Below are 27,239 nucleotides of genomic sequence, written 5' to 3'. Positions count from 1 at the left end.
CCAGTAATACAGGCAACCCTAAGCTTCCAGTTCGTGCAGAACTCCTTCTGTCACGTACAGTCTCTGAAGGAGAAAAGAAAGTAAGAGGTTGTCTGCAGACAAGGCACTTCAGAAACCACACCCAGGAGAAAACCCAGGGCCCTGGGAACCGTGCTGGGAGCCCTCGAACCCAGACAGCTGTCAGTGGACAGGACGGCCAAACCCCCCACCTCCATGAGAACAATGCTGGCTTTCCTGCCCACTCTGCCAGCGCCTGCCTCAGCCCGGCATTGCCCACCTGGCCCAGAAGACCCGGCAGCCAGGCCATCTGGCCAAGAAGAACGCTGCTTTCTGAAGTTCAGACCAGTTCCTGCAGCGGACAGGGTGCAATGCTTTCCGAGGTCCCTGGTGGGGCATCTTGCAGGAGGAGTCCCTTTCTCAAAGACGAGTTAGTGCAGATCAGCACGTTAGCAAAGCAAACATTAAAAAATTTTTAAAAGCTGGTTAATACTCTTGATTTCCCTCCTGATTATCTGCTCGAGCTGCAGCCTATAAACCTGCCAGAAATCAGGAAGGAATGGCCCCTCTGAAGGCACCTTGAATGAAGTCGCAACAGCCAACGGGTGTGCAGAAGGCCGTCCTTCTGGACAGTGATCACGGGACACCTGTGACCACTGAGAAGGGCCCAGCTGAGGCCAGGCAGCACGCTCAACCCCTTCTTTTGCTCTGGGGGCTTGTGTTTAATACGGGTCACTGTGATGGAAGCAGCAGTCTCAGTGTCTCTCATGTCAAGAGACAGACTGGGATGGGGATGCTGGAGCTTTCCTCCTCCCGTGTTGTGCGTGCACACTCGAATCCCAGCAAACAGTGTGACATTGCGCCAGTTTACTGCCTAACATGCCAGTCTGTCAAGAAAGTCAGGTGAGGAGGAGAGGAGAGAGTCATGCTCCAGACAGAGGCTGGCCGGGAGTGCTTCGTCCTCCTTCCTTTGGCCCAGGTGAGGCGGCTCCTTTCCAGAAATTGTATGAGGAAAAAGAGGAATGCACTCAGCTCAGAACTGGACCCAGCCTGTGCCTGGTTGAGTCTGGCTGGAAGTCGACCTGTAAAAGGAAAAAAGGGAGGGGTGGGAGAGTTCAGATCTTTGAAAATACAAAGTCGATAAAATATGGCTTCTGTCTGGGCAGAAAGAGCTCCAAGAAGTCAGTCCCTGAATGTTCTAGAGCAGGGGTCTGCAAACTACAGCCCAGGAACCAAATCTAGTCCTCTGTTTCTGTAAATCAAGTGCTATTGGCACACAGCGATGCCCATTCATTTACATACCATCTCTGGCTGCTTTTGAGCTACAAAAGCAAAACTGAGTAGAGACCGTAGGTCTGTAAAGTCTATAAACAATCTGCTAACTCTACAGAAAACACGTGCTGAGTCCTGTCCTACAGCCTATCCCTAGAAACAACAGTGCAGTAAGTTTTCAGCATCTCTTCACCTCCACTCCAAGGAAAGGCTTGAAGTTTTATTGAGACAGAGAAGGCAAGAGACCATGAGGCTGGGCCAAGGCTAGAACCAAGGTTAACTCTCAGTCCAGTGTTCTGGGATAGCTGGGGCGGGGGTAGGGAATGTGGAGTGGAGGAAGAGAGAGAGCTGCTACTGGGGACAAGCCAAAGGTGCTTGGAAGACCAGAAAGAGTTATAGTGTAGCCCCAGGTCACCTAGCCGTAGAGGGCAGCAAAAAGCCTTCATGGAGGGAAGTATGCCACCCAAAGCAGACACTCTGGGGCTCTGCCCTCTGGCTGGCCTGAAAACGTCCAAGTCCGAGCGGTTGCTCCACACGCCAGCAGAAAAGCATCTGGAACAACCCCAGGGTTCTAGGGACACAGCCCTGGCCCCAGTCCCACCACAAAAATGTGACCCTCTCCTCACCCTGTGGATTTTGTAAAGTCTCCCCAGATGTCGGCGGTGGCAGTCGCGGCAGGCTTGGCTTGCGGCCAGGACGTGGTGGCACCTCCTATTGATGTCCCCAAATCCAACGGGCAGGGAGAGAAGAAAAGGAGACACAGGAGTCAGATCTCTCTTGTGGTTTCAGTGACCCTGAAATCAGTCTCATGATTCCAAGTGGCCAAGAAAGAGACACAGAGACCTGCTCTGGGACAAAAAGAAAAACAAACGAGCAGCCCCATTTCCATCTGCTCATGAGGCCTTGAGGGCTCCTGGAGAAAAGTGGAAAGCCACATACATACAAGGTGGAGGACAGGGTGCCAGTGAGGACGAGTCACCCATCATCTACCACTCATACCTGAAGCTGACCTTGTGTTCAACTGCTTCTATTGGCAACCTGTTTAAAATTCCCTATCTCCCGCCCTGGCTTCTTGAATGGAGAATGCCCTCCCCAACGATGCAAGGTCATCTTCACATAAAGCCCTCAGTCCAGGGGCTGGATCAACTGAATGAAAAAGTTACGCTCCAGACATGTGCCAAATGCTGGGACCCAGAGTGGTTAGGCTTTGGGACGAGCGTTCCAGAAGAAGCAACACAGAAGCCGCTGTGTGTCTCTCTTCATCAAGGTGGGGGTACCATGGGGCTGCCAAGCCTGCTTCCGTGCTTTTCCGGCACCTCCCCCGTGCGCTGCTGTCCCTGCTAAAGGCCCTGTGCCTTCCCCCCTCCGCCCTCCCACCAATTTGCTATTTCTAATCTGCTCGGGCCAGGAGACTAGATAACACCAGGGCCCTCAAGGATTGAGTTTTGAAGCTTGCCAAGTGCCTTATTGTGCATTGTCTCATTCAGACCCATCACAGGCCCTGGGGGAAGACAGGCCAGGACGCACTGTGTGACTGCAGCTCATCCTTATCTCTCACTGATAACAGCAGTCTGTGCTGCAGGAGTGAACACAGTGGCATGCTTGGACAACGCCCAGCACGTGGTGGTGATAATGAAATAGTGTCATTAGATCTAACAAATGCTAGCACCTGGCGTTTTAGGTATCGTTCCTAAGGGCCGAACGCGGACTAGCTCATTTGATCCTCACCAGAAACCCACACCATAGGTATCATGACTGCCCCCATACTACAGATGAGAAAACTGAGGCACAGAGAAGCAGGCAATCTTCCGACTATCATACAACTGATAAGCTAGAATGTGAACTCAGCCAGTCTGGTTTTAGAGGATATACTAAGTGCTCAATAAATGGTAGCTCTTCGTGGCTCATTATCTGACACCATTTTGTCCGTAGACACGCTAATTGCCTGACTTGTACCTTAGAACATAAGCCCTTGGGGAGCCTGGGTGGCTCAGTCAGTTAAGAGTTTGCCTTCGGCTCAGGTCATGATCCTAGGGTCCTGGGATGGAGCCCTGCATTGGGTTCCCAGCTCAGTGGGGAGTCTGCTTTTCCCTCTCCTGCACCCCTGCTGTGCTCTGTCTCTAATAAAAAAAAATCTTTAAAAAAGAACATAGAGGGGCACCTGGGTCACTCAGACGGTTAAGTGTCTTGACTCCTGACTTTGGCTCAGGTCATGATCTCAGGGTCATGAGATCAAGCCCTGCATCGGGCTCTGTGCTCCAGGTAGAGTCTCCTTGAGATTCTCCCTCTGCCCCTCCCCCCCATCACTCTTGCTTTCTCAAAATAAATAAATAAAATCTTAAGAAAACCAACCAACCAACCATAAGCCCTTGAGAGCGGGAACGTGGCGCTGTACCAGGAGCATTCCCAGGGCCTAGAACACCGCCTGGCACACAGCAGATGCTCCATGTTAGCTGTTAAACATGCAGCAGCAACCGAGGGAAGGCCTAAGATAGTGGTTCTCAGACCTCAGTGAGCATACAAATAACACAGATTCCTGTCCACGTTCCTGGTGACGCCAAGGCAGCTGGTCCTGTTACACTGAGAAACAATGCTGGAAGGATGGTTCCTGGTACCAGGGCGGAGGCTGGCTGACCGCTACTCCTGCCCACTCCTGGCCTGGGAATTCCCCACGAGGCTGAGGTCAGAAGCCTGACTGCCACATGGGGAAGCCTATGTCCACAACCTTAAAACGGAAAGAAAGCAGGCTTCCTGCCTAGGTCCTGACCCCCAGAACCTGGTGAGATCTGCATGGAGAAATCACCCAGCCTGGGGAAGGCCTACAACATCAGCCAGGCTGGTCAGGTAGGGTGGGGAGGCCAAGGAAATAGGCTAGCTCCCCAGCACTATTGATGGCTGGTACTGGGCACTAACTTCTGGAATCCCAGGGTCACCAAAAAGCATTCCTTACACCTTAGAACAAGCACCAGCGGAGCGTGCTGGGGGAGTTGCCTCTCAGCTTCCCAGCACCCTGAGGGCCTTACCAAGGAGCTTGCTCTAAACTAAATCCCCAGCATTATTTCCCACCACTCACCTTGGCATACTTATGCTACACGCACTTCCCTACACACACCAGGTGTTTAAAAATCTGAGCCTTATTCATACTCTTCTGTCTGGAATGCCAAGCGCCCCCTTCCCCTGGTCTCCTTCCTTCAAGGCCCACCTCAACATGGAGCCTCCCCACATCAGCCTGGCTGGTAGTACGTGAACCCATACATTTGGTCTTTGTGCCCAGGACTCCTGTCGCCTACTAGGTATGAGCAGACTGTGTCTCTATCACCCACCCACTCGACAAACATGGGGCAGCTTCTAAGAACCAGGAACCCACATCCTGATGATTTCACCGCAAATCAGTGTCACAACCAACAAGCCACAGCCCCCGCCCGTCAGGGGTAGACAGAGGCACTGAGGGGGTATATGGCAGGTATCAGGGAACAGAGGAACCCCCTACCCAGTCTGGGCAGGATCAGCTTTGTGGTGTCACGGACAGGTACCAAATGATGGACAGTGCGAGTGAAGGAGGGAACTCCATGGGGCCCCAGCTGCCAGGGGGAATAGGAACCCGCAGGTGCAGCTTTCCCAGCAAGTACAGTTATTCCCAAGCACTGACCTGAACTGGGAGCACCTGCTGTCTGGACGAGGGACCCCCCCACAGCCAACTGCTCCCCGGGGGGAGGGATCAGGGTGGAGGTTTTCCCCCCCGGGGGTGGGGGAAGCAGGCTCAGTCCTCCTGTGCTGGCGGGCCGTGCTCGGGGAGTCCCAGCTGCTCCTTCCTTCTTCTTCATGTTCTGAAGAGAGGAGAGGAATGCAAACCAGTCAGTTTCTGCTGCTTATCAGAAAACCCCACAAACAGGGCCAAGGTGGCCCCCAAGTCCCAAGCGTCTGTATAACCAAGAGATGGTCAAGAGCCATCCAGCACTCTCACTGTTGTGAGCTGTGTTCAATGCATCACAATTCCAGAGCTATCTCAAATACATCTAATTTGAAAACTCAGCACTGGCTTTATTAATCATCAGGAAAATACAAATTAAAACTACAAATCAAAACGAGTGCTGTATCATTACACGCCCAGCAGAAAGGCTAAAATATAGACTATCCAGTACTGATAAGGATGTGGGGCAACCAGAACGCTCACTCACACACTGCCGGGGGAAGTGTAAACTGGGATCGCTCCTTGGAAAAACTGTCTGGAAGAATCTATAAAGCCGAACATGTGAACTGATGACCCTGCAATTTCCCTCCTGGAAACAGACCCCCCAGAAACATATACACATGGCACCAAAAGACATGCACATGGACGTCCACAGTCACACCATTTGTAATAGCTCCAAACTGGCAACTACCCCAGTGTCCACCGTCGGTTAAAGAGTAACACTGGGAGGTTCCTGGGGGGCTCAGTTGGTTAAGCATCCGACTCTTGGTTTCGGCTCAGGTCGTGGGATCGAGCCCCGGTGGGGCTCTGTGCTCAGCAGGGAGTCTGCTTGAGGATTCTCTCTCCCTCTCCTTTTGCCCCTCCCCACCTCAAATAAATAAATAAATCTTAAAAAAAAAAAAAACCCACAAACAGTAACACTGTGACACATTCTTACAATGAAATACGCCACTGCAGTGACAATGGACAAACGACGAGCAACAAAACAGAGGCAGATTTTGTTTGAAAACAAAAATCTAGGGCATTCAACATCAGGACCGTGGTGACTCTGTCCTGTGGACAGGAACAGGAGAGGGGCTTCCAGAGGGCTGATAATCTCTGCTTCTTGATCTGCGGGCTAGTTTTCATGGGTACATATGGTTTTCAAAAATTCACTGAGTTCTGCATTGATAACGTGTGCACTGTATGCATAGCATACTTCCATAAAACATTTTAAAAAGGGGTGCCTAGGTGGGTCAGCCTATTAAGCATCTAACTTTGGCTCCAGTCATGATCTCAGTGTCCTGGGATCGAGCCCTGCATTGGGCTCCCTGCTCAGTGGGAAGTCTGCTTCTCCCTTTCTCTCTTCCTCTGCCCCAAAACCCAAAAACAAAAACCTGAGCCCCCAAGTGAGCCAGAAACCAGTGCGAGTTACTAAGATGAAGACATGGCTCCCCCTTCTAAGGAGCAGCAGCTTAATCCAATGCTAAAACCATAGCCCTGAAGCCAGAAGCCTCAAAGCCCTCAGTGAGAGTCCGGGTGTGCTGGTTATTTCCAGCTCTATGACCTGGGCAAGTCCCTTAAATTCTCTGAACCTCAATTTTCTCACCTGTAAAATGGGAGAATGTTTAATTCGTATAAGTGCCTAAAAACACTACCTGGCACACAGCTGATGCTCATTAAATGTTAGTTTCCTCCCAGCAAGAGAGGAATCACATCCCAACCAGTCCACTGGACATGACCTGTATTTTCTCTTAAGGGCCAGTTGGCCAACGTCAAGGGTCCCAAATCATCACCAGCACGAAGCAGAAAAGAGGAGAAAGAGATAGTAAATAAAGAGTAAGTAAAGAGGAAGAGCATTATCTTAGGGTTACAAAGTTTCTTCAAAAAAACATTTCCATCTGGTCCTTGGTTCCCCCCAGTCACTCCAACCCCACTCCCTGTAGCCAGGTTAAGGACCAAGTCCTGGCCACCCGGCCCAGCCCTACCTTTTCCCATTCTCCACAGGAGCCAACAAGGGGAAACCCAGATGCAGGGCAGCTCAGGATGAAGACACGGGGTGTCAGGACACCACCACCGCCAGCAGAAACTGTCCGTGAATCCCAGCACCCACCTCAATGCTTTCCTGTCCAGAGCTCTCCCGAATCTTCCTTACTTGAGGTTCAAGGCCAGGATGCAGCTGACCCCATTCGAACAGCTTGGTCAGAAATGCCAGCTCTGGCAGCAAGTGACTGATGCTCCCTCTCAACTGAGAGGCTTTAGCACATGCTGTTCCCTCTGCTTGAACCAGCTTTTGCTCCCCCTCCTTTCCCTTCCTTACATCCCCTCCCCTGCCAGGCTGTGGTCACATCTCGTCTCGTCCAGCTCAGACCACGACAGCAGAGTTCGCTCATTCACCCCCAGCACGGGAGCTGGCACCGGGCAGCTGCTCTACACACATCGACTCAACTGACGGACCGGAAGTTGGGAAAAGAGGGCGGGGCTCCAGGCCGGGGCGGGGGCGCCCGGTCAAAAAAGCCAAGGGAGGGTGGGACTCACCGCGATGTTGAGCTTGATGGTCTGGCCGTCTTTGAAGCCTAGGTCCAACTTGGGGCCCTGGTCTGGGTTCTGGGCCTGTTTTGCAAATTCACACTGCTGTTTCACCCACCTGGGGAGACGGGAAGACAAAGGTGAGGAAGAGAACAGCTGCCCTGCGTTCACTCCTTCACTCCACCTCCACTACCAACGGTCCAGGAGAAGGTTCTATGCGGCAGAAAGAGACATGCAGGCTTGGGAGTTGGGCCTGAATTCAAATCCTGACTCTGACACATAAACAGCCGTGGGCATATCAGTGTCCTCATCAACAAAATGGGATGACGATTCTGTACGTGTTAGACAGCTATGAAAAGTCAGTGAGCTCATGGATGTAGAAGGTCCTGACACTGGTCTTCAGGAAACCTGAGAACCTGGCCCTCTCCTCCAAAGCCCTTGGCATGAGGACTAGGACAACGTACCCACAACCCACCCCCCGCCCCGCCCCAAAGACTCATAAGGTAGACGGTGAGACAAGACAGATGCCCAGGAAGCAGAGAGCAACACAAAGGGTGCCCCCCCTCCATACGATACCCATCCAGCAGCCACCTGGGCAGGACAGCAAGCCAGGAAAGAGCCAGAGGTGCGCACGTGAGTGGCTGCACACGCTCCAACCTGCCAGCGGCCAGAGAGGGAGGCCTACAGGTGGCAGGGGAGCAGTCTTTCCTGCCCTGTCTTTTAGCTTTAGAAGGACTCCCAGAGCACAGCACCACTGACTGTACCACGGAGGAACAGGCTCAGGACTCTGAGCGCCTCTGGTGCCCGGGAAGGGACGAGGTATGGCACCTCAGAGGCTGGGCCAGCTGACCGGTGAGAGATGGGGCTGGGGGAAAAGGAGAGAACTGGAAAGTAGAGAAGGCAGCCTGCCCCACAGGAGCAGTGAGTTTCCCGGAGGCTCTGCTAGCAGACGAATCCCACACCACCACCTGGGTATCCTAAGCTGGGAAACCATGCTGCCAGGGAAAGCAGGGAGGCGGCATGAGCACGCGTGTCCCGGAACCACTTACTTGAAATGGTCCTGCAATGCAACATTGAAGTCAAAGGCATCGCCTCGGTCCCCGAAGCCAATTCCAATAAACGCCCGGCGCCCTGGGGGACAACACATGATTAATCCCACTTGCCAGAGGCAGAGGACACCCTTCTCATGAGGAGGAACCCCCGAGACCCGCACGCACCGTTTCCATCCTCGATGCGGATAACGAAGTACCTGCTGGAATCCGTCACACTCTCCACGGCTGTGCCAGGAAACTGATCCACTGGGGCCTGAGCAAAGAGTTCCCCTGGAAGCACAAGTTAGGGTGAACCTCGAGCCCCTTTCCAGCCTGACACTTCTATCAAACCACTGGGGCCTTTTTCCTCAAAGGCAGCGAGGCAAACCTTACTCGGGGGTTCAAAGCAAATCCGTTCTGACGGAAGACAAGACACAGACCTATAACTAAGGAAAGGCTGAAGTCAGGGGCGGCCTGTAGGTCACATACAGCCCCGCGTTAATATTCTTAATTTAACTGCCGAACTTTTCAAAATCAAATTACATGTAAAATAATCCAGATTTCTGGTCTTCTCTGACAATCCACAGCTCCAGCAATGCTGGAACTCCATCCCCATGGGACGGCTGGGCTAGAGCCGACCTGCCTGCACCCGAGGGCCCAGGAGCAGGCAGGCCCCGGTCCAGGTCCAGCACCATCTCCGAAAAGGCCTGGGACCTGAGGCAGGACTGTGGAGGAGCCGCAGAACCCAGTGAAAGAAGGTTTGAGCACCTACAGAAGACTCTGAAGCAGCTGAGACAGGGCAGGAGGACCACAGGTTTTAAAAGGAGCCTCAACGGAATGCATCCCTCGTCACTCCGGCTCTCTAAGCCTCAGTGTAGCGCACACCTTTGGGGGCGTTCTGGACTCGCATCACTTCTTCTTCTTCTTTTTTTTTTTTTTTTTTTAAGTTTTTTTTTTTTTTTTTGACAGAGAGAGACAGCCAGAGAGACAGGGAACACAAGCAGGGGGAGTGGGAGAGGAAGAAGCAGGCTCCCAGTGGAGAAGCCTGAATGTGGGGCTCGATCCCAGAATGCTGGGATCACGCCCTGAGCCGAAGGCAGACGCTTAACGACTGCACCACCCAGGTGCCCCAGGACTCGCATCACTTCTGCAGGTGCTGACCTCTGTTCGCACTTCCGGTACTCAACCAAGGCTTCTCTACTCAATGCTGAGGCTCACCGGTGACTGTGTAATCAAGGCCGAACTGAATCCCAATTGGGGTGGCCCTCAAGTCTGTAGCTTCTTGATAATTTCTCTGCCCCCTAGTTTGGTCCCTGGGGATCGGGGACTCACGTGGATGCCTTCGGCCCAGAGCAGTGACTCTCAACCAGGGGTGGCTTTGCTCCCCCTCCCCACCAGGGACATGTGTCAATGTTCAGAGACATTGTTATTTTTCACAACTTGGGGGGTGCTACTGGCATCTGGTAAAGAGGCCAGCCATGTCGCTGCACAGCTGAAATGTGACCTGACAGCCCACAACACTCCCCTAGCCCAAATGCCACTAGCCTTGGCAGAGAAGGAGTGTGGAGCAAGAGACAAACAGGACCCAGCAGGCCTGACCCCGAGCCAAGAGCATCCTGGGGTGGCTCCTGAGGGGAGGTTTAGCTCTGGGCAGTCGCTATTCCCCTAGGCGGTCACCTTGAAGTCCATTCCCAAGGCTCCCAGAAAACAGGTGCTGCCATCCCTTGTGAGATCACCCGGGACACCCCGGCCAACCTCAAGGCCCAAGTTCTCTGGCCTAGTCACAGCAGCTGTCTTTTCAAACTCCTCTGCAGCCAGTGCCCAGCCAGCCCCACGCTCCAGAACAAATCGATGCTTTGGGTCCCCGTGCAGTCCACAAAGCAGCAGGATGAATGTGCGCTCACTTCGTATTTCCAACCACCTTGTGGAGTATGAGCTAATGGGATCCCCACTTCAACAAGGAGGCCGAGGCACTGGAGGTCACATGGCTCGCCCAAGGTCTCACAGCTCAGACACAAGGATGCAGTTCTGAGGCAGCCGGTTTTGCCTCTGAGGCTTTACACTCGGTTCCACCCCACCCAGGAAAATCTCTACGTTAGAAAAATAAATGACCGGATGCTGCAGCACCCGACCGAGCAGGCCCCAGGCCCGATGCCTGCTCTAGGGGCTGGGGCTCTTTCAGGTCGAGTGCCCTCCACAGCTCACCCGGAGGCCCTGGTGGCACATGACCTCCAGGCGGATTTCGCCTAAGGTAACATCTGCCACTGACCCCAAAGCAGCCCAGCGTGGCTTGTTCTTTCAGAAAAGAAAGAGCTGAGTCGGACGGACAGCTTCCAGCTCTTTCAGTTAATGGGTGTGGTCAGTCTGGGGCGTTAGCATTTAGTTGATAAACAGAATTCCTGAGTAAGAAGCAGAGCTCAACCGCAGAGGGTTGTGCATCTCCCCACCCCCCCATCCCTGCTGGTCTTCAAGGCAAACTCTGGGGCCTCCTACCTGAGACGAACCTGTAGGTCTCCTCTTCCTGGATTCCAAAATTAGGATATTCTTTTTTTTTTTTTAAAGATTTTATTTATTTATTCAACAGAGACAGAGACAGCCAGCGAGAGAGGGAACACAAGCAGGGGGAGTGGGAGCGGAAGAAGCAGGCTCATAGCAGAGGAGCCTGACGTGGGGCTCGATCCCGTAACGCCGGGATCACGCCCTGAGCCGAAGGCAGACGCTCAACCGCTGTGCCACTCAGGCGCCCCAAAATTAGGATATTCTTAAAGAGGCCCCCCACCAAAGACAGATGCATGACAGGAGATAGTCCCTTTTACACCTGGAGAGGGCGCTTTCTTCACTTTAAAGTCAGGGGAATGGAGGCGGCTTAGAGGTACAGTTGGGCCGTTGATTTCGAGGATCGGTTCCCATGACCCGAGTGGACTGGCCAGGGCTGCCTCTCCCTTCACAAAGTAGGAGGTATGGCATCTTAGCCCCACAAGGGCCTCCCTTGCCTTTACCTGAGGTCCTGTCCTCCAGCTTGATGTAGGCCACCTGCCCTTTTGCAGTGATCCGCAGCCGGCCACTCCATGACGGCTGGTCCAGCTGCCACTCCGCGGCCCTAAGGGGACAAAAACCATTGAGCCTCGGCTAGAGGCCCCTGCTCTGTCACTCAAGTGCTGGGGATGGCAACAGGAAGGGCCATGTGGGCTGCTTGCTCAGGACCAGAGGTTGGCGAACTTTCTCTGAAAAGGGCCATCCCACCTCAGTCACAGCTTCCCGCTCTGCTGTTGTAGGGCGAAAGCAAACAGGACGTGAGTGTGTTGGTGCTTTATGTATTTTAACTGAATGTTTTCTCCTGAGTGACTGTATTTCAGCTCAACTTTCTGGACACTAAAAACCTGAATTTCATATAATTTGTGCATTAAGAAATATTCTTTTTTTTTAAGATTTTATTTATTTATTCGACAGAGAGAGAGACAGCCAGCGAGAGAGGGAACACAAGCAGGGAGAGTGGGAGAGGAAGAAGCAGGCTCATTGCGGAAGAGCCTGATGTGGGGCTCGATCCCACAACACCGGGATCACGCCCTGCGCCGAAGGCAGACGCTTAATCGCTGTGCCACCCAGGCGCCCTGAAATATTCTTTTTTTTTTAATGTTCCCCAGCTATTTATAAATGTGAAAACCATCCTTAGCTTATGAGACAATCGGTCGCAGTTTGCTGACCCCAGTTCTAGACTACAGAGACTTTTTCTCAGAAGTAGGACTTCCAGTTTTCTTTCTGTAAAGGAAGCAGCTCCCAGGCCTGCTGTTTAAGACACTGCCAGGCTGCAGTGGCCAGAGTGACCATTTGGGACCAGGGGGACGATCTTCGAGGCAAAGCAGAGAGAGAGCAACCGTTAGCAGAAAGAAAGAAGAGGAGCTACTGTACATGTGAGACAAGTGAACAGGTGTCCAAGAAACACCTCAAAGGTGTCCCAGGCTGAAAGAACCCCAGGAAACCACGGACCTATCACAATAGCTTCTCTGGGGACTTTTAAAGCAGTAACTTCACATTCTACTTCTAAGAAGCAATTCAGTAAAACCCCCCAAATAGCAAGAACGTTGGGTGTTTTCAGAGGCTTTTCTTGGAATTTCCTAAACAACACCATTAACTATGGACCCAGGTTGTTTTAAAGGCCACACAAATGCAGACTCTCGATTCACAAGTCAGCAGACTCAGTTTCAGTTCCTCCTGCTGGAGCAACACAGGCCTTAGATCCAAGCTAAGAGGAGCTCTGAGGGTCAAGGGCAGGGGCTGCCAGTTTCCTCTGTGCCAAACCAGCCAGCCCTGACACTTGGGAACCTTATTTTGGGGGGGGGGGAGGTACCAGGAGGGACCAAACCCATCCTACTAAAGGGGATCAGAGTAGATTGACCATCCCAGGTTTGGTGTCCGATCTCCAGTTTTATGACAGAAAGCAAATGTGTTTCTGTAATTGTTTCTCTCATTGCTTTCATACTACTTTTAAGTTACACCATGGATATAACAGGTGTCCAAAAAAATTATCTGTTGTCTAGAAAACCAGCTACGAGTCCGTGTTAACACAACTGGAAAGTAACAAGATGCCAGAAATGTGGACACCCCACCATTCTTGCGCTGCAGGCCAATCCTGTACTTCCAAATCACTGAGACAAACAGTGCCTTCCAAAGCGACCCCACCCCCGAGACAGGGGGACAAAACAGCCACAGACCAGGTTGTCTGTAACAAGCACATCTTTTTTTTTTTTTTTCCTTCTTTTAATAGGTAATGCATAGGCTTGGTAACAAAATGCAAACATTACAGAAAAGCATATCGGGAAAGGAAGTCTCCTTCCAACCCCCACTGTCCTCACGTAACGCCCTTTCCTGCGTTCCCTTCCAGACCTTACAAGCATCTGTTTATCCCTCTCAGGTGAACATTTCACCAGAGAAGCGCGGATGGACTCCTTCCAACCGCCACAAGCTGCGATAAAGCCTGAGGTTCGTGCGAAGGGAGCTGGGCACGGAGGGGTCCCTGGGCTCTGGCCATCCGCTTACAGCTCCCTCGGACGGGTCCTTTTGGCCGGTTCTGAGCTGTTTTCCTTCCCCTGGGGATTTCCGCCGGTGACAGGACCCCTCCCCCTTCAGGCTTTTCAAGGTTCCCTTCAAGGCCACCAGTCAGGGCTGAAAGAAAAGGGCTTGTGACACCACCCCCCGCACCCAACCACGCTTAGGTTACCCGCTAGACACGGCTTCACGGCTCCAACGCCTTCCTGGCGCTGGGAGCCCCGTGCGTCGGACTGAGACAGTCCCAAGTCTGGGTCTCCCTCCCTGCTCTGGCCTCGAACTGGGAGAAACCACAGCATTACCTCCCGCCGCTCCCCTAAACCGCGGCCGTCCTGGGCTCCCACGGTGGGCGTGTCGGGCGGCGGGGAAGGGGTTAAATCGGGGTTAGCCTGGCTCGGCGGCAAGCGGTCACCTGTAACCACGGTTGGTGGCTCGCGGCGGGATGCGGTAGACGTGGACCTCCGGCTTGACACAGAGCACCGACTCGTACTCGCTCTCCTCCATCTCGACACCCGGAGCCCGCCGGACTTCCGGCTCCTTCCCCCGAGGCTGGGCCGGAAGCGGCGCGACTCTATGACCCGGGTCAGGCTAGAGCGGCGGCTCGCGGGCCTCAGCACGTTTGTCTCCCGCCCGCCCTCTGCTGGCGGCTCTGGCTCAAGACGCGCGGTGGACGGATCCTGGAGCCATGTGACGAGGGACAAGAGATTTGGGGGCTTCCCACTCCCGCAAGGCCTCATGCACAGGAGAGAAAACTTCGGTGCAGACGCCACCGCAGTCCATTGTCTGGTTGTGGGTCATCCGCACCCCCTCAACACTTACACTTGGGGCCCAGCTGGCTGAGATTCAAAGCTTTATCTACCCACACAGCTCACCCGGTAGCCAATCTCTCCTCCAGCCTTTACTTCCCTGGGCTCTTCTGAACGTCCTTCCTTCTCCTGACTCTAGAAGCCTCCATCGAGGCTCCTCTTCCTAGAGAGAGACTTACCTGCCCCACCGCTAAGTGGGGCGCCACCCTTCTCACCCACCATGTGCCCAGAGCCCAGTGCGGCCTCGACTAGGCAAAGATCAAAGTCTACTAACATAAGTCGTGAAAAAACGCTCCCCGTCCTAACTTGGATTTCTCACGGAATGTCATAGGGGACACATTTTGCCCAACCATAGTCAAATTCTCAAAATCCCTTCTCCTCCATTCTCTCATTCGTTCCACGATTATTTACTAAGCGAATATGTATTGTTTACAATGTACCAGGTCCTGCGTGGGGCAAAGCTGATCCCAAATCTTTGCTCCACTGAACGCTCCCATACTTGCTGCACCCCCATCTCCCCTCCCATCTCCCTCCTTTTACTCACGCTGTAGAACTTCTTTATTATGGAATTAATCCAACCTCTTAAAAAAATCTTTTTTATTGTGGTAAAATATACATAACATACACTTTACGACCTTAACCATTTCTAAGTGTGCAATTCAGTGGAATTAAGTACATACACAATATTGCATAACTATGGCCACCATTTCCAGAACTTTTTCATTGTCCCCAACAGAAACCCTCTACCCATTAAGCAATAACTCCCCATTTCCCCCTTCCCCCAAGCCCCTAGTAACCTCTATTCTGCTTTCTGTCTCTGTGAAATTGCCTATTCTAGAAACCTCATGTAAGTGGCATCATACAGTATCTGTCCTTTGTATCTGGCTGATCTCACTTAGTATAATGTTTTCAAGGTTCCTCCCTATTGTAGCATAAACAGAATTTCATGCCTTCTGATGGCTGGATGATATTCCACCATGTGGACATTCCACAATTTGTTTTTCCACTCCTCTGTTGATGGAGACTTGGGTTCTTTCCACCTTTTGGCTACTGTGAGTAATGGTGTGGTTTGAGTCCCTGTTTTCAGTTCTCTCGAGTATATATCTAGAAGTGGATTTACTGGGCCATATGGTAATTTTATGTTTAGCTTTTTGAGGGACCACCAAACTGTTTTCCATACTGGCTGCACCGTGTTATGTTCCCACCAGCTCTGAAGAAGGGTTCCGATGTTTCCACATCCTCACTGATACTTATTTTCCGTTTCTTTGATCACAGCCATCCTGGTGGGTGTGAAGTTAACTTCTTCTTACGTGAATTGATTTAACCTCCAATTTCAACCTTGCTCATTACCCTGATTCTCTACAACAAAGAAGAAATTGAGAAATGCCCTCAGAAAATGAGATTTCTTCTTCCTTCTGCTTTGATCCTGTCTCTCATCTTCCTAAAGTCCTGGGGTGGTGAAGACAGAATTCCCCTTTGAAGGGGGTGGCGGGGAGATATCAAGAGGGGCAGGGAGGGCACACTCCCACACTGACAATCTTACCCCTCGCATTCCCACTGTTCCGTTTATAGGACTGCTCTCCCACCGGACTGTGATCTTCTATTTTTTTAAAAGATTTTATTTATTTATTTGAGAGAGAGAGAGAGGCAGAGAGAGAGAGAGAGAGCATGCACATGAGTATGAGTGGGGGGAGGGGAGGGGCAGAGGGAGAGGGAGAAGCAGACTCCCCGCTGACCAGGAAGCGGGGGCTCAATCCCAGGACCTTGAGATCAAGACCTGAGCCCCGAAGGCAGACGCTTCACCAGCTGAATCACCCAGGCGTCCCAGACTGTCTGCTTCTTGAATGCGGGACCCCGTCCCTGTCATCTGTGGAACCCTGTATTCAGCTGCACAGGTTTTGTCACAGAGTAAGTGCTCAGTGACTGAATGAGTAAATGTGTGTGGTTCAATTGGCGACATTCCAAAACCAAGTGGCAACCTGGGGATGGGCCACCACGTTTTCTCTTCCACGTTCCGACTCCTTGCATCGATGCGCACTGAACAACACAGGGGAAGAGAAGGTATCTGAGGAGTAAAGCACCTGGACTCATTCAGAGAACTTCCAGCGGGGAGAGCATCTAGGACCAGCTCTCGAGAGGTGAACTTTGGGGTGCATCCACAGTCAGCGCCAAGCGCCATCATTTCCATTCTGGAAGCCAAGCAGCGTGAAGGCAGCACGCAGGTAGGCAGTCTTCCCCTCTCGAACCTTGGAGGGAATCATCACTCCGTGCCAGGGGCAGCCTGGCCTTCCAGTGTGTTAGAGCACTGGCAGTTCCGTTCAGTCTAACATACGCTGGGTGCTGGGTGCTGGGTGCTGGAGCCACAGGGATGAAGCCATCCCAGCCCCTGCTTTCATGGAGCTCACAAACCGGAGGGCACAGCGAGGACAAGAGTCCTTTACAAACACACACAGAAAGTGCTAGGGTGGAGGAATTCCCGAGGGCTGTGGGTGTCAAGAGAAGAGAGACCCAACTTAGCCTGGGGCAGTCAGGGAAGGCTCGTCAGAAGAGGTGACAATAATAATCCCTGTGAGATAGGCAAGGCAAAGATTGTTATCTCCATGGTGTAATGGAGGCCACTAAAACTGTGACAAGCCCCAGGGAAACCACACTGTCCCGCAGTTGGAAGAGGTCTGGCAGTCCCTGGACTTCTTCTCAAACCCCAACCTCATAGCTGGACATTGCTCAAAATGCATTCCAGACCTCTGCTGTGAGAATAATTGGACGTATCAGCTACTCCTGGGTTAATTACATCATTTACCAAACGAATTCAATTCAACCCAACAGGCAGAGTATAGGCTCAGATAGAGCCCATTCCAAGCATGAGGAGGTGAGCAGGGAGGCAAAATCTTGCTGATTCATCCAGCTGCTTTCTGGTAGGTCCAGGGCCAGTGTGGGGGTTTGATGTGGACAGCTGTCCTTGGTGACCTCCTGAAATATATATTATAGGTCACTTATCATCCTTCTCCACTGTATTTTTCTTCCATCATAGACATTTCTTTTTTTTTTTTAAGTTTTTATTTATTTATTTGACAGAGAGAGACAGCCAGCGAGAGAGGGAACACAAGCAGGGGGAGTGGGAGACGAAGAAGCAGGCTCCCAGCGGAGGAGCCTGATGTGGGGCTCGATCTCAGAACGCCGGGATCACGCCCTGAGCCGAAGGCAGATGCTTAATGACTGCGCCACCCAGGTGCCCCCCATCATAGACATTTCTAAGAGAAATTCCCCCATTCCTCAGATAGGGAAACCACTTATAAAGGGCTCTCAGTAACAAAACAATCTTGAAAAAGAATGAAATTGGAGAACTCACAATTTCCTGTTTCAACACTTACTACAAAGCTACAGTGATCAAGACAGTATAGTACTGAAATAAAGCTGGACGTATAGATCAATGGAATAGAATTCAGAATCCAGAAATAAACCCTCACATTTACTGTCAGTTGACTTTCCAGAAGTGTGCCAAAACAATTCAATAGAGAAACTATAGTCTTTTCAACAAATGGTGCTGAGATATCCACATGCAGAATGAAGTTGGATCCCTACCTCACACCATATACAAAATGAATTAAAAATGGATTCTAGTTTTAGTGTAAGAGCTAAAACTACACAACTTTTAGAAGAAAGCATAGACCTAAATCTTCATGACCTTGGATTTATGTTCTAATAAAAAAATAATCTAATGGATTCTCAGAAATGACATTAAAAGCACAAACAACAAAAGAAAAAATGGATAAATAAGACCAACAAAATTTTAAACTTTTGTGTTTCAAAAGACAAAAAAGTGAAAATACAATGCACATCATGTGAGAAAAATTTTGCAAATTACATATCTGACAAGGGACTTACATCTAGAATATATAAATAACTCTTACCATTCAACAGTAAAAAGAGAGCCCAACTTATACATGAGCAATGGACTCTAGTAGACATTTTTCCAAAGAAGACATACGAGTAGCCAATAAGCCCATGGGAAGATGCTGCAATATGGGGCGCCTGGCTGGCTCAGTCAGTAGAGTATGCAACTCTTGATCTCCAAGTCGTAAATTCAAGCTGTATGTTGGGGCGTAGAGATTACTTACAAATATTCATTTATTTTTAAAGACTTCATTATTTTATTTGAGTGAGAGAGAAAAGTGAGTGCAGGTTGGCAGGGGGAGCAGAGAGAGTCTCAAGCTGACTCCGCACTGAGAGCAGAGCCCAACGTGGGGCTTGATCTCATGACCCTGAGATCATGACCTGAGCCAAAACCTAGAGTTGGATGCCCAACCGACTGCACCACCCGGGTACCCCAAAACTAAAATCTTAAAAAAAAATGAATAAAGAAAGAAAGATGCTCCATGTCATCCGCCGTCCGGGAGATGCCAATCAAAACCATGATGAGATGCCACTTCATACCCACACCCACTAGGATGACTGGAATAAAAAAAGGCAGTTAATAACAAGTGTTGGTCAGGATGTGGGGAAGTTGGAACCCTCATACACTGCATCCGGGAATGTAAAATGATGCATCTCCCTCAGAAAACAGTGTGGCAATTACCCAAGAGACTAAACACAGAGTTAGCATATGACCTAGCAATTACTCTCCTCAATATATATTCAAGAGAAATGAGAACATATATTTACACAAAAATCTGTACATGAATGTTTATGGCAGTATTATTCATAATAGCCAAAAAGTAGAAACACGCAAATGTCTACTAACTGATGAATGGGTATATACATGCAGTATGTTGGCCATAAAAGGGAATGATGGATGTAGGCTACAACGTGGATGAATCTTGACATTTTGCGGAGTGAAGAAGCCAGTCACCAAGGACTACATATTGTATGATTCTATTTATATGAATTGTCCAGAATAGGCAAGTCTAAAAGGCAGAGAGTAGATTAGTGGTTGCATAAGGCTGGGGGTTGGGTGGGAGGACGGAGGTGATGGCTACAGGGTGTAAGGTTTCTATTTATGGTGATAAAAATGTTCTAATATTGGGTGATGGTCAAACAATTCTGTGAATATATTAAAAGCCCCTGATTGTGTACTATTTACTCGAGAGAGAGAGAGAGAAAGAGCATGAGTGGGGGGCCAGGAAGAGGGAGAAGGAGACCCTCTGTTTGAGCCGGGAGCCCGACACAGGACTCGATCCCAGGACCCCGAGATCATGACCTGAGCCCAAGGCAGATGCTTAACCAACTGAGCCACCCAGGTGCCCCTGAATTATACACTTTAAATGGGAGAATTGTATGGTATGTGAATTAAATCTCAACAAAGCTGTGAACAAAAAGAAAAGGCACATAGTGGTCTGAAAGGAGGACATCGTCTATATGTACCAGCCACCCCCCTCAATTCTGTCCTCAGATTCCATGCCCTTCTATTAAGGTTGGGGGCGTCCCTTATTCAGATGCTCACAGAGTTTGTAAGTTCCAGATGGGGACGGAGAGGGGGCTGGATCCCTTCTGGAGCCTCTGCCCCCTTAAAATTTCAGCTTGTGGAATACTGGGGCCTGAGGATTCTGAGATGGAAAGAGTGGACAATGGGGGGCGTGTTTGAGGGAGTCTGAAGGGGGTTCCTCCAGATGGGTCATCCACGCCTGGGGCAGGAAGGCCTGGAGGAAAGGGGAATGTGCAGGGAGTCCTCATGGGAGAGAGACAGGAGGAGAGAGGGACTCCCAAGGGACAGGGAGGGACTTGGTCATGGTGCTGACGTCCCTGTGCCAAGTGAGAGACTAGACCCTTTGGGAGGTGGGCGCTGCGCCTGGGGTGGGTGTCCCACGGGAGTGGAGATCTTGTTTGCATGGTGGGGGTGCTGGCCTAGCTCTGGGAAGGACTGGAGGGTAGGCAGGGGTGGGAGGAAAGGAGGAGGGAGTGGGGTTTGGGTTCGTGGCTGATGGGGGCACCTCCTCTGTGCCCCTGGTAAACGGTGATAGCCTTCGGAACACCCGCTGTACCCTCAGGGCCGGTGCCCTGCCTAGCTTGGCCACAGGTCCCGTGAAACCGTTGTTGGTCGTGTAGGTAAATGAACGAGCGGCTTGGGCTTCTTTGGAGGCAAGATAATATGGTGAGACAAGTGGTCTCGGGAGCCACACAGGCCCAGGTCTGAATCCAGATCTTCTGCAGGCCAGCTGTGTTGTATTGGATAAGACACTGGGCTTCTCTGGGCCTCGAAGCTAAACCCACTGACCTCACAGCGGCTTAGGAGAATACTGCTGGCAAATGTGCCCAGCAAATAGAAGGTTCCTCTGTGTCTGTTGGCTGGCCTGCCATGATTTAGAGTGAAAGCACCATCAAGATCTCCAAGATCCCATGGTGTCCTTGAGGGGTACGATTTACCCCCTAGACACACATCAACAGTAAGATGGAGTCTGTGATCCCCTCATGGAAATAGCGTTAATGTTGCCTCGGGGGAACTCAGAGACTGGAGGGAGAGCTGAGGTGGCTGGAAGCTTGGAGAAGAGGTGGGAAGCTGAAGAATGGGGGTGGGGGTTGGAGAGACAGAGAAGTGGGCTGTAGGCACAGAGGCTGGGGCTGTGTGGGATTAGGATGGCAGGAGGCTGCCCAGGTTAAATCAGCGTGTTTGTATAGGGGATGGTGGTACAGCCAATATGAGGTTGGATGGGGGAGGCAGGAGAGACACGAAGAAAGACTTTAGAAAGGGCTGTGTCCAGGGCGGAGGCAGACGTGGAGGGGGGTGGTGGTGGTGCTTTGGTGAACTACATATGCCATTGGAGGCCTCGGGGTTCTCAAGACAGATGTTCCCAACTCCTGTTCCTTAACCCCAAGAAGAACTTGGAGTTTTCATCTATAATAGCAGCAACTGTGACATTCCTGTGCACTCTTTAAAACGCATATCTAAAATGTATATTAAAGGCTCTGAGAAGTCCTGCAGCACAGAGCCTGTTCCATTTTAACTCCGCTCCTTCCAAACACATTTGGTCTCAGAATGCTTTTTTGCAGTGTACCTCATGGACCAATATTAGGACCAAAGAGCACCCATTAGGAAATGTGGTAGGAGAAAGTACGTGTGTTTTGGGCTCCGACAGGCCATGGTTTAATTCCTGTTCTGTGGCCCAAGTGGTGTTGGACCCTGGGCAAGTCACTTTGCTTCCCAGAGCCTCCTTTTCCTCAGAGTCATCGTGAGCATTACGAAGAGTTTGTGGGTAAACTGCATGTGACTAGCTCTTTGGTTCTGGGGCATGTCCCGCCGGTGCCAGGCCTGGCCCTTACTCTTCCCTTGAGTCAGGCTCTCTATATTACAGGTTCCACGTGGGCTCCTGAAGAGATGCTTAGATAATGGGCTTGGTGGAACTTTAATTGGATTTCTCCTGTGGGACCACAGCAACTGATGCCCCTCCCTTGGTAGCCCCATTGGCTGTGGCACAATGGACAACAGAATGTACATGGAGGGAAGGATCAAGGCTCCTGGGGCCCAGCCAAGTCCTGGCATGAGTGCCACCAGCAAGAGGCCTGGTGCTGAGCCCACCCTATCAGGAGTCAGCCAGGTAGGGCCCTGCACCTCATGTTCTGACCAGCTGGCACCTTGCCCTTCCCATGTCCAGGCTTCCTCCACAACTACTTTAATTAAGACTCAGATACAAGTGACACAAAACCCAATTCAAACTGGATGAGACAGGAATGAGACTGTCAGCTGGGGTAACTGACAGATCTACCGATAGACTTCAGGTATGGCTGGATCAAGGTGCTAAATGAGTGCCTCTTGGCTCTGCCTTCCACCATGCCATTCCCTGGCAGACTCTCCCTGAAAGATGGCAAGGATTTCCCCGGCCACTTCAGACCTAAATCTCATTTTACATCCCCTGGAATAGCATCCCCAACAGGAAGAGAGCCTCTTTGCAATAGTTGAAGAAGGTCTCTGGTCCCACTCTTATTGGCCCACTGTCACATGCTCATCCCTGAATTAGTCACCATGGCAGAGGAGAGTGGCCAGATGTCTTAGTATAATGAAGCCAGAGGTGGTACTCGTTGGCTCCACTGAACCCCATGTCCCCTCCAACCACACACACACACACACACACACACACACACACACACACACACACATGCTGGCTGCTTATACCAGGGTGGATGCTGGGTGAGTAAAATAAGAATTCCTGCTTACTCTACTATGTGCCTTCCATGGCACCCAGCCCCCTTTATAACCCTTATTCCCCTGGCAGCTGCTCCAGGTTTCCATCCATGACCCTCCCCAGACCCCAGCCCGCACCCTAAGCTCTTATCACGCCTCTCAGCCTCTTTCCATCCATTTTACGAAGTGCCAAGCGGCATGAACTGAAGAGCACAGAGAAGGCCCTCTTTCCCATCTAGTTTCCCCAGAGCCAAAATGTCACTGTAAAAAAAGGTCACCATTCCCATGGGTAAAGTATTGCCCTTCCCTGTAGCTTCTGTTACAAATCATGGCTTCGCCTCGGAGCAGGGAGAGCACCTGAAGGTGTGTGTGGGGGGAGGTCTTGGAAGGAGGTTGGGGAAGACCTTCAGGGCTTCCTTCACCTCTACCCCCAATTTATTTTTTCAATGAAGAAAGTCATGGGGTCTCTGTCCCATCACGTAACCACCTGTATGACCTTGGGCAGGCCACTGCACCCCTTTGAGCCCCACTGTCTTGTGTGTGTCATGGTGAGGACCAACTGGGTTCAGTCCCTAGAGGCACGGGCACAGGTCCTGCCCCTCCGGTGGGTGACTTTAGTGTTGGCCTCCGGCACAATCTGGCAGTAGAACAGTTGTCATCGACGGATTGAGCCAGGTCGTCTGGAGTTTGCTGGCTCAGGTGAGGCTCAGAGCTAGCGCTAAGTCACGGGCTCGGCCGGGCACTGATAGACCGAGATGGGCATCAAAACCCAGTTCCGGAGCCTGAGCTCTGAAGCAGTGGACGTTGTGAATGCCTCTCTTGGATCTTCTCTGAGTCTTGATGTCCCCCAGGGGGCCCTGTGGGGCTGACCTCGGGGGATCCCCGTGGCTCAGCGGCTTCTCTGGACTTCAGCTTTGTGCTACAGCCATTAGTGCTGAGTGACAGCCTCTGGGCCGGGCCAGGGCTTACACCCAGCCACTCTCCAGGGGCCCGCTGTCTCCTCCTCCTCACCTCTCTCCAGTCAGGCACAGGATCTCCCTGTCCCCGAGGCAAGGACGATGCCCAGGGAAAGGGAGGAGGCCTCCAGAATGGGTACTTAGGGCCGTCCCTTGGGCGAGCGCCATGGACATCTCTGTTCCAGGTTGTGTTTCCAGATGCTGCAGGGATGGACAGTAGGGAGCAGCCCTCATCAGCCCCAGGAGGGCCAGAAAAGGGACCTAGACCCAGGGAATCCTCAGAGGAGGGTCCCCTGGAGCTCAGGACCCAGCAGCAGATGCATCCGGCAGGACCAAGGTGAGCTGGGGACTTCTTAGAGAAGGTCCAGGAGAGAACTCTGTGAGCCCCCTGGGGGACAAGGTTGAGGCAGGACTTCCAGCCTCAGGCAGCATGCCCTTGCTTCTCTCTCATGCAGCACAAATCACATTACATAATTACATGTGGAGCCTTTCCTCTGCACTGCCCTGCTAGACCACAAGCTTATCTGACGTGTCCTGCTCAGCCTCAAATCGCTCCGGCCTAGGACTGGGCCTGGCCCATAGTTAGATGCTCAGTAAATAGGTATTCACTGAGGCCCTGGGAAAACAAACAAAAGGGAGGCAGAAACACACATTATTGTTACTGTTTTCTGGCATTATTGTTACTGTTTTCTGAATATTGTATATTTTTTAACTTGTCTGCAGTGAGAATGTAATCTTTTTTTTTTTTTTAAGATTTTTAAGTAATCTCTCTGTCCAGCCTGGAGCTCAAACTCATAACACCGAGATCAAGAGTCGCTTGCTCCAGCGACTGAGCCAGCCGGCTGCCCCTAAATGTAATCTTTTGTGTATTTATATATTTTTTAAAGGATTTTATTTATTTATTTATTTATTTGACAGAGAGAGTGAGCACAAGCAGGGAGAGAGCCAGGCAGAGGGAGAGGGAGAAGCAGGCTCCCCACTGAGCGGGAAGCCTGATGCGGGACTCGATCCCAGGACCCTGGGATCATGACCTGAGCCGAAGGCAGAAGCTTAACCAACTGAACCCCCCAGGCACCCCTAAATGTAATCTTTTTAAAAAGAGAAAATCAAGAGTGAACCAGAGATGGGCCAAGAGAAAGATTTGGGGAAATAGGAATAGCTAGACTAGTCAGCTTATCATTTCAACTGTGATTATAACCAAAAGCCTCTCAATTATCTCTTCTACATGGAAAGTTAGGGGAATGAATCAAAGCTTGGCTTGAGCCCCCCTGAGACGGGTACCATATACCATGCTGATAGAAATAGAAACCATTTCAACACGTCTGTTAAACAACTTGGCCATTTGTTTAAATTGCCTTTAAAATGCCTTGACCTTCAACCATTTCTAGAAATACACCCTAAGAAAATAATCAGAGATTCAGGCAAAGTTTTATGCAAGTTTTTTTTCTCTGTCACGTCATTTTAAATAATAAAAAATTGGAAATGCCAGTTTGCCTGAAATACCCACAATAAGAGGAATGGCAAAGTCAAGAATGTTTATATATAAAATATGAAATTTTAGGGGTGCCTGGCTGGCTCAGTCAGTGGAGTGTGCAACTCTTGTTCTCAGAGTTGTGAGTTTGAGCCCCACATTGGGTGTAGAGATTACTTGAAAAAGTAATAAGTAGGGATGCCTGGGTGGCTCAATTGGTTAAGCATCTGCCTTTGGCTCAGGTCCTGGGATCGAGTCCCACATCGGGCTCCTTGCTCAGCAGGGAGCCTGCTTCTCCCTCTGCCTGCTGCTCCCCCTGCTTGTGCTCGCTCTCTCTCTCTGACAAATAAATCAATAAAAATCTTTAAAAAATAATAAGTAAAAAAAATAAAATATGGAATTTTATACTTCCACTTAAAAAGCATGCTTATGGAAGTTTTTTGACGGGAAAATTTCGGTTCTAATGATCATCGAAAAAAGATCGCAAAACTATATATGAAATATAATTGTACTGTGTACAATTGGGCGATTATTTGAAGATGGTAGAGAAGTAAATCCACACGGCAAAGACATACGCACACCGTAGGAAGAAGCCTGGGGGAAGTACTCCAGAACATGAAAGTGAGATCCGACTGGCACAGATTCAAATCCTGAGCTGTGACCTGCAGCTGTACGACCCTAGGCTCAAGTCTTCAGTCTCAGCCCCCGTGCAGCCCAGTTCTCTCTGATTTCTTTTCTTCTTTTAAAAAAATTTTAAAAAAGATTTTATGTATTTATTTTGACAGAGAGAGTGAGAGAGCAGAAGCAGGGGGAGCGGCAGGCAGGGGAAGAGGAGAAGCAGGCTCCCAGCTGAGCAGGGAGCCCGATGGAGGGCTCGATCCCAGGACCCCAGGATCATGACCTGAGCCAAAAGTAGACACTTAACCACCTGAGCCACCCAGGCACCCCTCTTTTTTTTTTAAGATTTATTTATTTATTTGAGAGAGAGAGCAGGGGGAAGGGCAGAGAGAGAGAATCTCAAGCAGACACCCTGTTGAGCGCAGAGCCTGATCCCAGGACCCTGAGATCATGACCTGAGCCGAAACCAAGAATCAGATGCTTAACTGACTGAGCCACCCAGGCGCTCCAAGATTTATTTTTAAGTAATCTCTATACCCAACATGGGACTCGAACTCACAACCCTGAGATCAAGAGTCACATGCTTTACTGACCAAGCCAGCCAAGGTTCTCCTGATTTTTCTTTTTTCCTAAACAACAACAACAACAACAACAATAATAATAATAATAAAATCCTAACTCCCCTAAATATTAACATCAAAGTGTTTGTGTTTGGGGAATTCACATCAGTCCTTCATTCATCCTCTTCAGCATTAAGTATGCACCTATGGTATGCCTAGTTCTACACAGGTGCTCTGGGAACCACACAAGAGCCTAATATGACACTGTGGCCCAAGCCGGGAGCTGAGGTGTCACTTTGTTGTTCTCCCCAGGAAGAAGGAGTCAACTCCGGCCCCCCAGGAAGGGCCCAAGGAGCTGCAAGCAGGCTGGGATCAAGCCAAGCCAGGAAGTGAGCTGGGGGTGCTGCCTTCCAGGGTCCCTGCAGCACATGAAGGGAAGGAGAATGAGGACCAGCAGGGGAGACAGAAGCACCCAGGGACGGTAAAGGGTCAGGCCCCCCAGAGCCGCCAGGTAATGTCCATGGAGATGTGGGCAGGAGGGTACATTGCCCCATGGGGGAGAAGAAGGAGATACCCCCCGTCCCCGGGCCCCCCATTTTGGTGCACTTGTGTCTACTTCTCTCCGTGCCCTGGAGATGTCAAGCGTCCAGTCTCAGTGGGTCACTGGGATATTCTGGATGTTCCTGATTGCAAGACTTTGCAACCTGTTTCCAGAGTGGCCCCACAGTAAGTCAACAGATGCTGGAGGCGGGGAGGAGTTGGGGGGTTCTATGTTCAATAAAAATAGGGACTTGCTGGATTTAACAAAGCTCAAAGGTTTTCTTTATGCTGGGATATCCCAGAAGCTGTGTCTTAGCCGCTGAGCTTTGTGGGACCTCGTAAGGGGTGGTAAGAGCTCGGTGCCTTTTTAAACTTATTTGACTACCTTTTTACTTATTTTCATGTTAGGATTAATTTTTTTTAAAGCTTCAGTGAGGTATGGGGTGCCTGGGTGGCTCAGTCAGTTAAGCGTACAGCTCTTGTTTTCCACTCAGGTCATGATCTCGGGGTCCTGGGATCAAGTCCTGCATTGGGCTCCGTGCTCAGAGCAGTGTCGCCTTGTCCCTCTCCCTCCCCCTCTGCTCCTCCCCCTGCTTGCAAGCGTTTTCTCTCAAATAAATAAATAAAATA

General features: G+C 50.8%; 1 protein-coding gene across 1 annotated transcript; it reads right to left on the bottom strand.

Moving 5' to 3' along the window:
• Window positions 1-870: 870 nt before the first annotated feature.
• NECAP2 (NECAP endocytosis associated 2) lies at window positions 871-14,113 on the bottom strand. Its single transcript, XM_002924013.4, has 8 exons — window positions 13,958-14,113; window positions 11,499-11,599; window positions 8,686-8,790; window positions 8,518-8,599; window positions 7,478-7,586; window positions 4,919-5,096; window positions 1,896-1,980; window positions 871-1,079 (listed from the first exon to the last, which is right to left on the bottom strand). Exons 1-8 carry the CDS (start codon window positions 14,047-14,049, stop codon window positions 1,031-1,033), a joined length of 801 nt encoding a protein of 266 aa, XP_002924059.1. The 5' UTR covers window positions 14,050-14,113; the 3' UTR covers window positions 871-1,030.
• Between the last annotated feature and the right edge of the window lie 13,126 nt (window positions 14,114-27,239).

This window comes from Ailuropoda melanoleuca, chromosome 11 (genome assembly GCF_002007445.2).
Source record: "Ailuropoda melanoleuca isolate Jingjing chromosome 11, ASM200744v2, whole genome shotgun sequence".
In the NCBI taxonomy this organism is placed as follows: Eukaryota; Metazoa; Chordata; class Mammalia; order Carnivora; family Ursidae; genus Ailuropoda; species Ailuropoda melanoleuca.
The sequence above is the reverse complement of the archived record's forward strand: the minus strand, read 5'-3'. Positions and strand labels throughout refer to the sequence as shown.